The sequence below is a fragment of the Heteronotia binoei genome, chromosome 1 (assembly GCF_032191835.1).
Source record: "Heteronotia binoei isolate CCM8104 ecotype False Entrance Well chromosome 1, APGP_CSIRO_Hbin_v1, whole genome shotgun sequence".
Classification (NCBI taxonomy): domain Eukaryota; kingdom Metazoa; phylum Chordata; class Lepidosauria; order Squamata; family Gekkonidae; genus Heteronotia; species Heteronotia binoei.
In genome coordinates, this window is record NC_083223.1 from 285,052,141 (window position 1) to 285,069,034 (window position 16,894).

At 53.3% G+C, this 16,894-nt stretch overlaps 1 protein-coding gene across 1 annotated transcript in view; it reads left to right on the plus strand.

Moving 5' to 3' along the window:
* Positions 1 to 16,894, plus strand: part of LOC132588254 (sodium/potassium-transporting ATPase subunit alpha-2) — a 79,913-nt gene that overhangs the window by 26,356 nt on the left and 36,663 nt on the right. The window contains exons 5-8 of the mRNA XM_060260650.1: positions 3,293 to 3,406; positions 8,989 to 9,123; positions 10,879 to 10,996; positions 12,072 to 12,340. Of these exons, the coding sequence (XP_060116633.1) occupies positions 3,293 to 3,406; positions 8,989 to 9,123; positions 10,879 to 10,996; positions 12,072 to 12,340 (636 nt within the window). The remainder of the gene's footprint in view (positions 1 to 3,292; positions 3,407 to 8,988; positions 9,124 to 10,878; positions 10,997 to 12,071; positions 12,341 to 16,894) is intronic.

Below are 16,894 nucleotides of genomic sequence, written 5' to 3' on the forward strand. Positions count from 1 at the left end.
GTTTGGGGATCTATGTGGTACAGAGATGGACTGCCAGCATTTAAAACAGTAAAAATATTTAATTAAAAGAGAAAAAGAAAAGAACAGAAGAACAAAACAAAAACAGTTGCTTGTAAAAGGTTACACAGCACAGCACCCGCACAGCAAACAGCATGACAAAGGAAAGGTGGGTATAAACGCATCGTATTGTCCCTGGTCTAAACTTGCCCTGCCTTGAGAATGACTTACTTGGTCTGGGGGCCTCATTTTCCTGACTAGGCCCCCCCACAGGCAGGAGCCCACAGGCAAGCAACCTCTCGCGTTTATAACCACCTTTCCTTTGTCATGCTGTTTGCTGAGCAGGTGGTGGCAGCGAGCCCAAGTGGCAGGAGGAGAAATAGCTCCCTCCAGGAGTTGGCGACACCATAGGGAGCTGACGGGACCGGGTCTGAAGGCAGAATCGGGCCGGTTCCGTCACACAGGGGCCAGCCAGTTCCTCTGAAGAGCCAACAACAGGGTAGAGAGGCCGTGTTGCTGTCCCTCCAGAGGAACTGGCTGGCCACTGTGTGAGACAGGAGGCTGGACTAGATGGACCCTCCCTGGTCTGACCCAGCAGGGCTCTTCTGATGTTCTTCTCAGGGGAAGGCCTCGGCCTCTCTGCCCTGTTGTTGGCACTCCAGAGGAACTGGTTGGCCCCTGTGTGAGACAAGAGGCTGGACTAGATGGACCCTCCCTGGTCTGACCCAGCAGGGCTCTTCTGATGCTCTTCTCAGGGGAAGGCCTTGGCCTCTCTGCCCTGTTGTCCATCCAGAGGAATTGGTTGGCCACTGTGTGAGACAGGAGGCTGGACTAGATGGACCCTCCCTGGTCTGACATAGCAGGGGTCTTCTGATGTTCTTCTCAGGGAAGGCCTTGGCCTCTCTGCCCTGTTGCTGGCCCTGCAGAGGAACTGACTGGCCACTGTGTGAGACAGGAGGCTGGACTAGATGGACCCTCCCTGGTCTGATCCAGTAGGGCTCTTCTGATGTTCTTCTCAGGGGAAGGCCTTGGCCTCCCTGCCCTGTTGTAGGCCCTAGAGAGGAACTGGTTTCTTTTGTCTCTCTTGAATCTATTGCCCATCAGTGGGTGCCGCTGGGTTATGGGAGAGGGAGAAAAGGTCCCTTTCCTCCAGGCTGGTGTTGCAGTTCCATTTTGGGACATTTCTGGAGGTGGGGGGAGGGGCAGAGCCTGAAAAGGGTGGAGTGTGGGGAGGGGAGGGGAGGGTATGCGATGGTGCCCTTGAGTCCGCCTGTTGGAGCTGCCTTTTCTTCCAGGGCTCTGCAGGCTGGAGAGCCGCTGAAATGCTGGGCGGACTTCAGGCCCTCATTGGGAGCTTCCGGCCCCGTCCCCCTCCGCTGGCTGCCCTCCCTCGTGGCCTGACCCTGCGCAGGCTGCGTGCTCTGGGTGTCCACGCCTTAGGCAGCAGGGTTGCCAACAGTCCTGGAACAAAATCCCCTGTCCCTTTAACAGAAACCTACGGTGCAGGAATGCGCAGCGGAAGCTTTTCCTGGCATGACTCATCAGTCCGTAGAATCCCACAAAGCCTCTCTGGAAAGGTCAGGCCTGCAGGCCTCATTTCAGCCCCCCAAGGGCATTTGGGGCCTGTGAGTGTGAAGGGGGGGGGGGCGTGACTGGCAGCCCCGGCTGTGCCTGCCGCAGGGAGAGGAGGCTTTGGAGCAGAGGTTGTCCTCCTGGGTCACTTTCACTTTGGCAGTAGAGACTGGGCTCCTATAGGGCAGCAGCGCCTGGGGAAATTCCTGGAGATCTGGGGCCAGTGCCTGTGGTGGGAGGAATGTGGGGAGGCATTTCACCTGGAATCTATGGGGCACTGTGTAGAGTTTGCCCTCTGAAGAGATACATCAGTGGCTATTAGCCACACGTATGGGAGAGAAATTATTGCAAGAGATCAAGAAGCAAGCAGCCGCCCACCTGCCCCAAGATCTCCCCACAGAGTGAGAAGGCCACAGAACAGGGGCAAAGCCCAAGGAGGCTGCAGAGACGGCCTGGTGTGTGTGTGTGTGACAGCTAGAGTGGTTCCTCAGTGGAATAGACTTCCTCCTCAGCTCTCCTTCCTTGGAGGTTTTTCAGCAGAGGCTAGATGGCCATCTGACAGCAATGAGGATCCTGTGGATTTAGGGGGAGGGGTTTGTAAGTTTCCTGCCTTGTGCAGGGGGTTGGACTAGATGACCCTTGGAGTCATCATAAAAATGCAGGCCATAAAAAATTATCAGCTTAAAAAACAGTGCTCCGCTGAGGGAGAGTGATTCAGGCCAGCAAAATTAATGCAAATAATTGTTTTCCTAGTTGAAGTCATGTGGGGAGAGCCTAATCTGGCGCGCGCACACACCCCTGGCCCGCCGCCCCAGGCAAATGCAGAGGTCCAGAGCTTTTTTGTAGAAAAAGCCCAGCAGGAACTCAGTAGGATATTAGACCACATCCCCTAATATTAGCATATTAGGTCACACCCTCTGAGATAATCAAGTGCAAACTGAATGGTGACAGTAACTTTTCCAGGCCCTGCAGGAATTCTGGCTGGCCAGCCAGGCCCCGGGGAGGCTGCTGCACAGTACATTTGGGCCCTGTGATCCCTGCCTGGCCCTGGGGAGGCTGCTGCACAGCGCGGCTGGGCCCCACGATCCTCGCTGGCCAGCCAGGCCCCAGGGAGGCTGCCACATGGCTCGGTTTGGTCCAGCAATCCCCGAGGGCCACACCAAGTGACCTCGAGGGCCATATATGGCCCTCAGGATAGAGGTTCCCCACCCTTGCTTTAGAATATAAGAGAAGCCATGTTGGATCAGGCCAATGGCCCACCCAGTCCAACACTCTGTGGCACACAGTGGCCAAAAAAACAGGCACCATCAGGAGGTCCATCAGTGGGACCAGGACACTAGAAGCCCTCCCACTGTGCCCCCTCCCCAGCACCAAGAATACAGAGCATCACTGCCCCAGACAGAGAGTTCCATCTATTCCCTGTGGCTAATAGCCACTGATGGACCTCTGCTCCAGATGTTTATATAATCCCCTCTTGAAGCTGGCTATGCTTGTAGCTGCCACCACCTCATGTGGCAGTGAATCACCCTTTGAGTGAAGAAGTACCTCCTTTTATCTGTTCTAACCCGACTGCTCAGCAATTTCATTGAATGCCCACGAGTTCTTGTATTGTGAGAAAGGGAGAAAAGTACTTCTTTCTCTGCCTTCTCCATCCCATGCATAATCTTGTAAGCCTCTCTCCTGTCTCTTTCTCTCTTTCTAACATGTCTCTTTCTCTTCGCAGCTGTACCTGGGTGTGGTGCTGGCTGCCGTCGTCATTGTGACTGGCTGCTTCTCCTACTACCAAGAGGCCAAGAGCTCCAAAATTATGGACTCCTTCAAGAACATGGTTCCTCAGGTAGGGGGGAAGGCCCCGGGCTGCGTAGCTCTTGAACTGCGGAGCAGATGGAGGCGGGGCTTGAGGGGTCCCATCAGGAGGCGCTGACTGCCCCTTCCTTTGCCGCTCAGTGGGGCAAGTTACTTCTGCTTGCTTGGCAGGCAGAAATTGCAATGGGGAAAGCTTTACCGGTTGAATTTCTGCCAGACAGAAGCTACAACACAAACACAAAGTCAGAGGGTTAATGGGAATGCGGGACTGGAAGCTCCACTGCCCTCTTGTGGCTGAGACGAAGCAGGTCATGGGGCTGCTGCCACATAGAGATGGTTCTCCCAGGCTTTGGCTCATTGCTTCTGCCCGTGTAACACAAGAGTGACCTCTTGCCTTGATCTGGGTCACCCAGGCTAGCCTGATCTCTCATCAAATCTCAGAAGCCAAGCAGCGTCTCTCCTAGTCAGTATTTAGACGGGAAACCAACAAGATTGCCAGTGCCGTTACACAGGGGCCTTCGTTTCTTTAGCCTTTTGGGTTGCAAAGTTATAAGAGGAAATGTGCAGCCAGCACCTTGCCCTGTTTAAGTCTGCAACTAAAAAAAGAGGCTAGTCTTAAATTGGGAAGTTCCTCAAGAAGAAGACTGAAGACTGCAGATTTATACCCCACACTTCTCTCTGAATCAGAGACTCAGAGCGGCTCACAATCTCATATATCTTCCTCCCCCACAACAAACACCCTATGAGGTGGGTGGGGCTGAGAGGGCTCTCTCAGAAGCTGCCCTTTCAAGGACAACTCCTGTGAGAGCTATGGCTAACGAAAGGCCATTGAACATATGAACATATGAAGCTGCCTTATACTGCATCAGACCCTTGGTCCATCAAAGTCAGTATTGTCTACTCAGACTGGTAGCGGCTCTCCAGGGTCTCAAGCTGAGGTTTTACACACCTATTTGCCTGGACCTTTTTTTGGAGATGCCAGGGATTGAACCTGGGACCTTCTGCTTACCAAGCAGATGCTCTACCACTGAGCCACCGTCCCTCCCCATTCCAGCAGGTGCAAGTGGAGGAGTGGGGAATCAAGCCCGGTTCTCCCAGATAAGAGAGCTCTGGCTGACCCAAGGCTGTTCCAGCAGGTGCAAGTGGAGGAGTGGGGAATCAAGCCCGGTTCTCCCAGATAAGAGAGCTCTGGCTGACCCAAGGCTGTTCCAGCAGGTGCAAGTGGAGGAGTGGGGAATCAAACCCGGTTCTCCCAGATAAAAGTCCGCAGACTTAACCACGACACCAAACCTTCTGGGTCTTCTGGTATGTCTGGGGAGGGTGGCAGCATGGGGTGGGGGAGGGAGGTAACAAAAATGGCACAGAGGATGTGGGCAGGACTTGCAGAAATGTGCATCTTCTGATCCACGTAGCATCCAAAGGCACTTGGACTGACTTTGATTTTAAAAACATACCAATCCAGGCTTGGGAAAAATTGCAGTGAAGTGGGGGAAACACAGAAAGAGCCTTGCCTCTCTTTCCGGGCTTCTTTGGGAGCTATTATTTGGAATTTTGGCCTGAAGGCAAAGAGGCCGCTTCTTAGTTTTGCTAAACACGTTCCATCGCTTTCCCCAAAAATCCTGGCCCCTGCCCCACAAAATGCCAAACTCAGACAGTCTCTGATTGGCAACTGCAGATCTCCACAGAGGATATTGCTACTATGGTTATTTTTGCACAGAGGTGCCCTTCCCACGCCAGAGAGATGCTCTGCAGCTGTGGGATACAGGCAGGCTGGAGTGCTCCTGGTTCTAAGCTGGCAGTCCTTCTGTCCATGTTTAGCAGGGCTTTTTTGATAGAAAAAGCCCAGCAGGAACTCATTTGCCTATTAGGCTACACCCCCTGACACCAAGCCAGCTGGAACGGCGTTTCTGTGTGTTCCTGCTCAAAAAATCCCTTGGTGTTTAGAGTCTCCGCTTTGCTGCTTCTGATCCTGGGCCTTTTCAGGCTGATGGAAAAATGGAGGCAATTGATTAGTTAAGCTATTTATGTCCCGTCCTCTGAGTTGCCTAAATTCATGGAATTCCTAAGGTGGCAAGGGACGACACAAAGGTCCTAAAAATACAAGGATAAATATTTCAAAATAAGCTCAGAAGAACTCAAGCAGCTAGATAAGGAATGGAAGGTTGGGAATTTCCTGAAGATTTTGGCGGGGAGGGGAGGGGAGAGACTTCAGTGGGCTATAATGCCATACAAGTCCACCCTCCAAAGTCGGGGAGCTGATCTCTGTAGTCTGGAGGTCAGCTGTGGTTCTGGGAGATCTCCAGTCCGCATAGGGTTGCCAAGTCCAATTCAAGAAATATCTGGGGACTTTGGGGGTGGAGCCAGGAGACTTTGGGGGTGGAGCCAGGAGACTTTGGGGGTGGAGCCAGGAGACATTAGGGGTGGGGCCAAGATCAAGGCTGTGACAAGCATAATTGAACTCCAAAGGGAGTTCTGGCCCTCACATTTAAAGGGACGGCACACCTTTTCAATTCCTTCCTTCCATAGGAGATAATGAAGGATAGGGGCACTTTCTTTTGGGGCTCATAGAATTGGACCCCCCGGTCCAATCTTTTTGAAACTTGGGGGGTACTTTGGGGAGAGGAACTAGATGCTATACTAAAAATTTGGTGCCTCTATCCCAAAAAACAGCCCCCCCAGAGCCCCAGATACCCGCAGATCAATTCTCCATGATTTTCTATGGGAATAAATCTCCCTAGGGAATAATAGAGTCCTCAGCAGACATTTCCCTCCCCTCCCCCTGCTTTCTGACAACTCTGAAGCGGGGGGAGGGCCTCCAAACTGGGGGATCCCCTGCCCCCACCTGCGGATTGGCAACCTTTCGGGAGAAGCAATAAAATCTCAGCAAACTGTGGGTCAGCAAACCAAAGCCAGTGGGCAGCGGGTCTCCAGCCAAAGCAGCTGCCAAGGGGCCCTGCCCAGGACACCCCCAAGTGTGGCTGACTCCCCACCACTCCTCCCTCTAAGCTGCAGTCTGGTGAGCAAAAATTCTACTTTGTGAGCTGCTGGGATGGAAGTCAGGGCCTTTTTGTAGAAAAAGACAAGCCAGGACTCATTTGCATATTAGGCCAAGCCAGCTGGAACTGCGTTCCTGTGCCATCCTGCTCCAAAAAAGCCCTGATTGAAGTAGTTGAAATCTGTGATCCGGCTCTTGCGAACTCAGCTTGGTCCCCACCAGTGTCCCGCTCTGGAAGAGGCGGAGTTGAAAGACGACTGAGCATTTGATTTGATTTGAGTGATTCGATTTCATCCGGCCCTCCCCGCCGAAGCAGACTCAGGGCGGCTCACAAGAATAAAATCACAATAAACATTAATTATGCATTTGAAAATAATACAGTGTTCAATAATACAGCAGCTAAAAACAGTTTGGTGCTGAGATTATTAATTTCCGATGGCGTCCAGTGCTCTTCGGTATCCTTTGTATGACAACGGCAGGTATTCAGTCGAAGGCTAGCCAGAATAATATGTCTTGCAAGCCTTGTGGAACAGCCAAGGTCCCACAAGCTCTAACCTCCTCTGGTAGTTGGTTCCACCAATGGGGGGCAGCAATCGAGAAGGCTCAATCTTGCCTCCCTCGGCCCGGGGACCCATAGCAGATTTTGTGTTCCAGATCTGAGTACTCTCTGGGAAACGTGGGAAGAACTCTCTGGGACTCTCTGAGTACTCTCTGGGAAACTCTCTGAGTACTCTCTGGGAAACGTGGCCGCTGTGTGACACAGAATGTTGGACTGGATGGGCCATTGGCCTGATCTAACATGGCTTCTCTTATGTTCTTATGTTCTTATGAGAGACGGTCCCTAAGGCAGGCAGGTCCTCGGCCATATAGGGCTTTAAAGGTAATAACCAGCACTTTGTAGCAAATCCGGTACACTATGGGCAGCCAGTGCAGTTTCCGCAGCCCCAGCTGTATGTGCTCCCGCATGGAGAGCCGGGCTGCTGCGTTCTGCACCAGTTGGAGACTCCGGATTCATGACAAGGGCAGCCCCATGTAGAGGGCATTCCAGTAGTCCAGCCTTGAGGTGATTTGCAGAGGCATGGCTTGGTGGCAGTGGGGGGGCATCCCAGAGGGACAGCAGCCTTGCAGGGAGGCCACCCACCCACACCAGGCCCTGGAAGGCAGAAGCACCACCAAGGTTCACATTCCATATGGAGAAGGGGAGAGAGGTGGCTTCAGTCCTCACGGAGCCTGAGCACACTGGGGGACCTTGGAGAGCATTCCCTTCACTGCCTGGTTCTCTTTAAAGGAAGGGTCAGGGGCAAATGTGTCAGCATGACCTTCATCAGGCAAGAGTTCGAATGCTCCTGCCCTCGGGGAGTGGGAGGAGAAGGACAAGGGCGGCCTCAGGAGGGCTTCAAGAGGCCCACAACTCATCTCCTCTTTGCTGCGGACAAGTTGCTTGTGAAAGCCAGTTCGGTGTAGTGCTTAAGTGTGTGGACTCTTATCTGGGAGAACCGGGTTTGATTCCCCACTCCTCCCCTTGCAGCTGCTGGAATGGCCTTGGGTCAGCCAGAGCTCTCTTATCTGGGAGAACCGGGTTCGATTCCCCACTCCTCCACTTGCACCTGCTGGAATGGCCTTGGGTCAGCCAGAGCTCTCGTAGGAGTTGTCCTTGAAAGGGCAGCTGTTGGGAGAGCTCTCTCAGCCCCACCCACCTCACAGGGTGTCTGTTGTGGGGGAGGAAGGGAAAGGAGATTGTAGGCCACTCTGTGCCTTTGTCCTTGAAAGGGGGCAGCTGCTGTAAGAGCTCTCTCAGCCCCACCCACCTCACAGCATGTTTGTTGGGGAGAGGAAGATGAAGGAGACAGAGAGCGCTCTGAGATTCAGAAGGAAGGGAGGGATATAAATCCAATTACATCATAAGGCACCAATGGGCAAGAGTCCAGCTGGGGGCCTCCACTGTGTGCCCCTTCAGGTGACCGGGTGGACTTCTAAAAGCCTGGTGGGCAATGGATTCATCAGAGTCTAGAGGCGGGTGGGAAGGGGACGAGAGGGAGTCTTTGTGGCTTGCAAGGTGCCCTTTCCTTCTGCTCTCCCTCTTCTCAGGTGGTCTGTGGAGGATGGAAGCCCTGCTGCTCTCTGGTTTTTATCAGTGGGGGGGTGGTCGTCAGAGATGCCTGCAGGGGGAAGGGAACAGGGAGGGGGTTGGGCAAAGCTGCCTCTTGGATTTCTCTACCCCACTTTTGCTGAGCAGGAGGATGCTTGGTGCCAGTTTGGTGTTGTGGTTCAGTGTGTGGAGCCTTATCTGGGAGAACCGGGTTTGAGTCCCCACTCCTCCACTTCTTCACATGTGCCTGCTGGAGTGACCTTGGGTCAGCCCCAGTTCTTGATAGAGCAGTTCTCTCAAGAGCAGTTCTCAAAAAAGCTCTCTCAGCCCCACCTGCCTCCCAGGGTGTCTGTTGTGGGGAGGGGAAGGGAAGGAGACTGGAAGCCACTCTGAGACTCCACATGAAGGCACAGGGTATAAATCCAATCTCTCCTCCTCCTTTGTCCTGGATGGAGGAGGGCTGGAGAGGTCCCTTTTGTCTCCCTGCTGACTGGGGCCTTAACTTCTCTCCTCTGACTGCCGTCCACAGCAAGCCCTGGTGATCCGAGAAGGCGAGAAGATCCAAATCAACGCGGAGAACGTGGTGGTGGGAGACCTGGTGGAGGTGAAAGGAGGGGATCGGGTCCCTGCAGACCTTCGGATTATCTCCTCCCACGGCTGCAAGGTGAGCTGGAGGGGGCGGGGGCTGATCCATCCCGCCTTGACTGCCGAGGGCTGTTTCAGCGTCTTCTTGCTCGGGGGAGTCCGAAGTGGGAGGTGGGGGGGGCTACAGTCCTCCCAGATTCCCTCTGCAGCCTCCCCTGGCAGGGTGTCATGGCTCCTTCTGTGGGGGTGAAGGTGGGATTCAGCATGAGACCCTGAGGCATGGAGGACCCAGGCTGAGCAAACAAGAAATAGTACTAGATAATAGAACAAGTACTAATAGAACAAGCACTAGACCAGGGGTGCCCAGACTTGCTTAACAGAAGAGCCACATATAATAAACATCGAATGTTTGAGAGCCACAAGACATGATAGGAAGCAGAGAGTGAGTATAAATGGGCAGTCTTCGCAGTGGAGGACGGTAAGCAGTGGGGTGCCGCAGGGCTCAGTACTGGGTCCCATGCTCTTTAACTTGTTCATAAATGATTTAGAGTTGGGAGTGAGCAGTGAAGTGGCCAAGTCTGCGGATGACACTTAATTGTTCAGGGTGGTGAGAACCAGAGAGGATTGTGAGGAACTCCAAAGGGATCTGTTGAGGCTGGGTGAGTGGGCGTCAACGTGGCAGATGCGGTTCAATGCGGCCAAGTGCAAAGTAATGCACATTGGGGCCAAGAATCCCAGCTACAAATACAAGTTGATGGGGTGTGAACTGGCAGAGACTGACCAAGAGAGAGATCTTGGGGTCGTGGTAGATAACTCACTGAAAATGTCAAGACAGTGTGCGTTTGCAATAAAAAAGGCCAACGCCATGCTGGGTATTATTAGAAAGGGAATTGAAAACAAATCAGCCAGTATCATAATGCCCCTGTAGAAATCGATGGTGCGGTCTCATTTGGAGTACTGTGTGCAGTTCTGGTCACCGCACCTCAAAAAGGATATTATAGCATTGGAGAAAGTCCAGAAAAGGGCAACTAGAATGATTAAAGGGCTGGAACACTTTCCCTATGAAGAAAGGTTAAAACGCTTGGGACTCTTTAGCTTGGAGAAACATCGACTGCAGAGTGACATGATAGAGGTTTACAAGATAATGCATGGGATGGAGAAAGTAGAGAAAAAAGTCCTTTTCTCCCTTTCTCACAATACAAAAACTCGTGGGCATTCGATGAAATTGCTGAACAGTCAGGTTAAGACAGATAAAAGGAAGTCCTTCTTCACCCAAAGGGTGATTAACATGTGGAATTCACTGCCACAGGAGGTGGTGGCGGCTACAAGCATAGCCAGCTTCAAGAGGGGATTGGATAAAAATACAGAGCAGAGGTCCATATTTGGCTGTTAGCCACAGTGTGTGTGTGTGTGTATTCTGGCCACTGTGTGACCCAGAGTGTTGGACTGGATGGGCCATTGGCCTGATCCAACATGGCTTCTCTTATGTTCTTAACATCAGATGTTTAAGAGCTGGAAGAAGGGAGGCAGGCAGGAAGGCAAATAGATGGGGGAGAGGGAAGAGAGGTGGAAAGAAAGCAACTTTAACTTTAAATGTATTCTCCAAGTCACTGGCCTGATCCAACATGGCTTCTCTTATATTCTTATGTTCAACTTATTGTATTGTGTGATTTCTGCATCATTTAACATGCTGTGTTAATACTCAAGTTTTGTTCAAGTTCCTGCTTGGTTCCAGTGGTCGCCCGCAGTCCTGGTGGCTGCCCTGTTGCGTTGCTTGCTGGATATCTCATCCTGTTGGTGGTATTCAAGCCATGTTCCCTGTTGTTTGGGGCAGGTGGACAACTCCTCCTTGACGGGTGAGTCGGAGCCACAGACCCGGTCCCCAGAGTTCACCCATGAGAACCCGCTGGAGACCCGCAACATCTGCTTCTTCTCCACCAACTGTGTTGAAGGTAAGAAGGCAAGGGGGGGCTGGGCTCCCAAGCACCCCCAGTTGAGGGCAGGCTGGCGCTGCTGGACAAGGGCCTCCCCCCCCCCCCACTCTGTGGCCCTGCATGAGGATACAGGAGGACCTTGACAGGCTGGAAAACTGGGCTAAAACCAATAAAATGAATTTTAACAGGGATAAAACTAAAGTTCTGTATTTAGGTAGGAAAAATCCAATGCATGGTTATAGGATGGGGGAGACTTGTCTTAGCAGTAGTATGTGCGGAAAGGGGTCTTAGTGGATCATACGCTGAACGTGAGTCAACAGTGTGATGCGATGGCTAAAAAGGCAAATACAATTTTGGGCTGTATCAACAGAAGTATAGTGTCCAGATCACGTGAAGTGATGGTATCGCTTTACTCTGCTCTGGTAAGACCTCCCCTGGAGCCTTGTGTTCAGTTTTGGAGGATATAGACAAGCTGGAAGGGGTCCAGAGGAAGGTGACAAAGATGGTGAGGGGTCTGGAGACCAAGTCCTATGAAGAAAGGCTGAAGGAGCTGGGCATGTTTAGCCTGGAGAGGAGGTGGCTGAGAGGTGATAGGATCACCATCTTCAAGGACTTGAAGGGTTGTCATATAAAGAATGGCGTGGAATTGTTTTCTGTGGCTCCAGAAGGTAGGACCAGAACCAGTGGGAAATCAGAAGAGTTTTTTAGGAAGAACTTCCTGACCGTTAGAGCAGTTCCTCAGTGCAACAGGCTTCATCCTTGGGGGTGGTGGGCTTTTCTTCCTTGGAGGCTTTTAAACAGAGGCTGGATGGCCATCTGACAACAATGAGGATCCTGTGAATTGAGGGGGAGGTGTTTGTTAGTTTCCTGCAATGTGCAGCGGGTTGGACTAGATGACCCTGGCTGGCTGCTCGCTCTCCTAATCCAGCTGCAACTCCTATTCAATGGACAAGGGAGGTGGGGAGGAGGAGGGGAGCCCTCCGAAAGGTTCAGGAGCTGTGCTCCTGTGAGCTCCTGCGGAATCTGAGGCCTGGAGCCATCCCTGCTGGCTGAGAGGCGTTCCAAGCCTCCCTCCTCCTCCCCACCTCCACAGGCACCGCCCGGGGCATCGTCATCTCCACCGGGGACCGCACCGTGATGGGGCGCATCGCCTCGCTGGCCTCCGGCCTGGAGGTGGGCCAAACCCCCATCGCCATGGAGATCGAGCACTTCATCCGCATCATCACGGGGGTGGCCGTTTTCCTGGGCATGTCCTTCTTCATCCTCTCCCTCATCCTCGGCTACTCCTGGCTGGAGGCCGTCATCTTCCTCATCGGCATCATCGTGGCCAACGTCCCCGAAGGGCTCCTGGCGACCGTCACGGTAAGAGGCTCAGGGGGTCGTGTGGGGCGGGGAGGCAACCCAGGGCTGCTGCTAGTGGGGCAGTTCTGGCCCCGATCCCCAGGTGCATTACAGAGGGGGAGTCGTGTGGTTCAGTCCCCAGATTCTGGCTGGTGCGGCTGACGGCCCAACATCACAAATGAAGGAGTCTTGTGGTACCTGCAAAGGTGTGATGTTGGCATGCTGGCGGTCCTGGCTGAACAGACCCCTGGCCAGATGCAGGTGGGCACAGATGTGCAGGATGTTTGGAAGGAAAAGAGTGTCCACACCAATGTGCCCTCTAAGAAGAAGAAGATATTGGATTTATATCCCGCCCTCCACTCCGAAGAGTCTCAGAGCAGCTCACAATCTCCTTTCCCTTCCCCCCCCCCCACAACAGACACCCTGTGAGGAAGATGAAGATATTGGATTTATATCCCGCCCTCCACTCCGAAGAGTCTCAGAGCGGCTCACAATCTCCATTCCCTTCCTCCCCCACAACAGACACCCTGTGAGGTAGATGAAGATATTGGATTTATATCCCGCCCTCCACTCCGAAGAGTCTCAGAGCGGCTCACAACCTCTTTTCCCTTCCTCCCCCACAACAGTCACCCTGTGAGGTAGATGAAGATATTGGATTTATATCCCGCCCTCCACTCCGAAGAGTCTCAGAGCGGCTCACAATCTCCTTTCCCTTCCTCCCCCACAACAGACACCCTGTGAGGTAGATGAAGATATTGGATTTATATCCCGCCCTCCACTCCGAAGAGTCTCAAGAGCGGCTCACAATCTCCTTTCCCTTCCTCCCCCACAACAGACACCCTGTGAGGTAGATGAAGATATTGGATTTATATCCCGCCCTCCACTCCAAAGAGTCTCAGAGCGGCTCACAATCTCCTTTCCCTTCTCCCCCCCCACAACAGACACCCTGTAAAGTAGATGAAGATATTGGATTTATATTCCACCCTCCACTCCCAAGAGTCTCAGAGCGGCTCACAATCTCCTTTCCCTTCCTCCCCCACAACAGACACCCTGTGAGGAAGATGAAGATATTGGATTTATAGCCCGCCCTCCACTCCACTCAGTCTCAGAGCGGCTCACAATCTCCTTTCCCTTCCTCCCCCACAACAGACACCCTGTGAGGTAGATGGAGATATTGGATTTATATCCCGCCCTCCACTCCAAAGAGTCTCAGAGCGGATCACAATCTCCTTTCCCTTCCTCCCCCACAACAGACACCCTGTGAGGTAGATGAAGATACTGGATTTATATCCCGTCCTCCACTCCGAAGAGTCTCAGATCAGCTCACAATCTCCTTCCCCTTCCTCCCCCACAACAGACACCCTGTGAGGTAGATGAAGATATTGGATTTATATCCCGCCCTCCACTCCGAAGAGTCTCAGAGCGACTCTCAATCTCCTTTCCCTTCCTCCCCCACAACAGACACCCTGTGAGGTAGATGAAGATATTGGATTTATATCCCGCCCTCCACTCCGAAGAGTCTCAGAGCGACTCTCAATCTCCTTTCCCTTCCTCCCCCGCAACAGACGCCCTGTGAGGTAGATGAAGATATTGGATTTATATCCCACCCTCCACTCCGAAGAGTCTCAGAGCGGCTCACAATCTCCTTTCCCTTCCTCCCCCACAACAGACACCCTGTGAGGTAGATGAAGATATTGGATTTATATCCCGCCCTCCACTCCGAAGAGTCTCAGAGCGACTCTCAATCTCCTTTCCCTTCCTCCCCCACAACAGATGCCCTGTGAGGTAGATGAATATATTGGATTTATATCCCGTCCTCCACTCCGAAGAGTATCAGAGCGCCTCACAATCTCCTCTCCCTTCCTCCCCCACAACAGACGTCCTGTGAGGTAGATGAAGATATTGGATTTATATCCCGCCCTCCACTCCAAAGAGTCTCAGAGCGGCTCACAATCTCCTTTCCCTTCCTCCCCCACAACAGACACCCTGCGAGGTAGATGAAGATATTGGATTTATATCCCGCCCTCCACTCCGAAGAGTTTCAGAGCGGCTCACAATCTCCTTTCCCTTCCTCCCCCACAACAGACACCCTGTGAGGTAGATGAAGATATTGGATTTATATCCCGCCCTCCACTCCGAAGAGTCTCAGAGCGGCTCACAATCTCCTTTCCCTTCCTCCCCCACAACAGACACCCTGTGAGGTAGATGAAGATATTGGATTTATATCCCGCCCTCCACTCCGAAGAGTCTCAGAGCTGCTCACAATCTCCTTTACCTTCCTCCCCCACAACAGACACTCTGTGAGGTGGGTGGGGCTGAGAGGGCTCTCACAGCAGCTGCCCTTTCAAGGACAACTCTGCCAGAGCTATGGCTGACCCAAGGCCATTCCAGCAGGTGCAAGTGGAGGAGTGGGGAATCAAACCTGGTTCTCCCAGATAAGAGTCCGCACACTTAACCACTGCACCAAACTAGCTCTCCTCACAACTAAGCTGAGTAGTGTGAGGCAGCTCAGTTTTTTAGCCTTCGGCTCACACATTTTTGTCTTTTCTCAGGAAAGATGGCCTCAGAGTACAATAATTGATGGAGTCGCTCACAACTTTAATGCCAGGAGCTCACAAAGTAGAAATTTTGCTCACAAGATTCCATAGCTTAGAGGGAGTTTTGGTCCACACCCATCTCTGCAGGCCCCTCTTCCTTCCTTGGTCATCAAAGGCCTTGTGGGGTTGCCCAGCTCTTCTTCTGCCTGTTTTCCACAGGCCTTTCAGAGGGGAAGGGGGGAATTGCTAGTATTTAAGGCACCACAAAACTTTGTTTATTGGGATTGTTGACTTTGGGACCTTAAAGCCTGTGACTGGCCCATAAGAAAGTCATAAGTGAGACTTCACATTCCCACCCCCCTATTCAGACAGCTAAATGCCACCCCTCATCCTCTACTGGCATAACCTCCATGCCCCCAAAAGCATGCCAAATAGTGTTGTCCTCCCCACTGTTGGAGAACAGGCTCTGGGCTATATTCCTTGAGGTGAAATTTGGGGCGGACTAGCTCAAATGCCCCAAAGGTAGGTCAAAAGCAATCTTAAAGCCCAACAAAATTCTCCAAGGTATAAACTTTTGTGACAAAAGAACATCAGAAGAGCCCTGCTGGGTCAGAGCAGTGAGGGTCCATCTAATCCAGCATCTGCTCTCACACAGAGGCCAGCCAGTTCCTCTGGAGGGCCAGCAACAGGGCAGAGAGGCCAAGGCCTTCCTCTGAGAAGAGCATCAGAAGAGCCCTGCTGGGTCAGACCAGTCCATCTAGTCCAGCCTCCTGCCTCACACAGTGGCCAGTCAGTTCCTCTGGAGGGCCAGCAACAGGGCAGAGAGGCTGAGGCCTTCCTCTGAGAAGAGCATCAGAAGAGCCCTGCTGGGTCAGACCAGGGAGGACTCATCTAGTCCAGCCTCCTGCCTCACACAGTGGCCAGTCAGTTCCTCTGGAGGGCCAGCAACAGGGCAGAGAGGCCAAGGCCTTCCTCTGAGAAGAGCATCAGAAGAGCCCTGCTGGGTCAGACCAGGGAGGGTCCATCTAGTCCAGCCTCCTGCCTCACACAGTGGCCAGCCAGTTCCTCGGGAGGGCCAGCAACAGGGCAGAGAGGCCGAGGCCTTCCCCTGAGAAGAGCATCAGAAGAGCCCTGCTGGGTCAGACCAGGGAGGGTCCATCTAGTCCAGCCTCCTGCCTCACACAGTGGCCAGCCAGTTCCTCTGGAGGGCCAGCAACAGGGCAGAGAGGCCGAGGCCTTCCCCTGAGAAGAGCATCAGAAGAGCCCTGCTGGGTCAGACCAGGGAGGGTCCATCTAGTCCAGCCTCCTGCCTCACACAGTGGCCAGCCAGTTCCTCTGGAGGGCCAGCAACAGGGCAGAGAGGCCGAGGCCTTCCCCTGAGAAGAGCATCAGAAGAGCCCTGCTGGGTCAGACCAGGGAGGGTCCATCTAGTCCAGCCTCCTGTCTCACACAGTGGCCAGCCAGTTCCTCTGGAGGGCCAACAACAGGGCAGAGAGGCTGAGGCCTTCCCCTGAGAAGAACATCAGAAGAGCCCTTCTGGGTCAGGCCAGGGAGGGTCCATCTAGTCCAGCCTCCTCTCTCACACGGGCCAGCCAGCTCCTCTGGAGGGCCAGCAACAGGGCAGAGAGGCCGAGGCCTTTCCCTGAGAAGAGCATCAGAAGAGCCCTGCTGGGTCAGACCAGGGAGGGTCCCTCTAGTCCAGCCTCCTGCCTCACACAGTGGCCAGCCAGTTCCTCTGGAGGGCCAACAACACGGCAGAGAGGCCGAGGCCTTTCCCTGGTCTTGCCTCCTCATTTATTTTACTTCCTTTCTCTGCAAAGGACCTACTTTCCCCCCTCTCCTTTTCATTCTGACAACAGCCCTGAGATGTTGGTCAGGCTGAGAGTGCGGGAGAGGTTCAGAGACACCCATGGCAGAGAGTGGGGTTTCAAACCTGGGCCTCCCAGCGGCTAGGCCAGTCCTCCAGCCTCCACCCCAGGCCAGAGCCAGTGTCAGGCGGGGAGTCTGAAGCAGAAGCCCCTGGGCCCAGGCCTGGCTC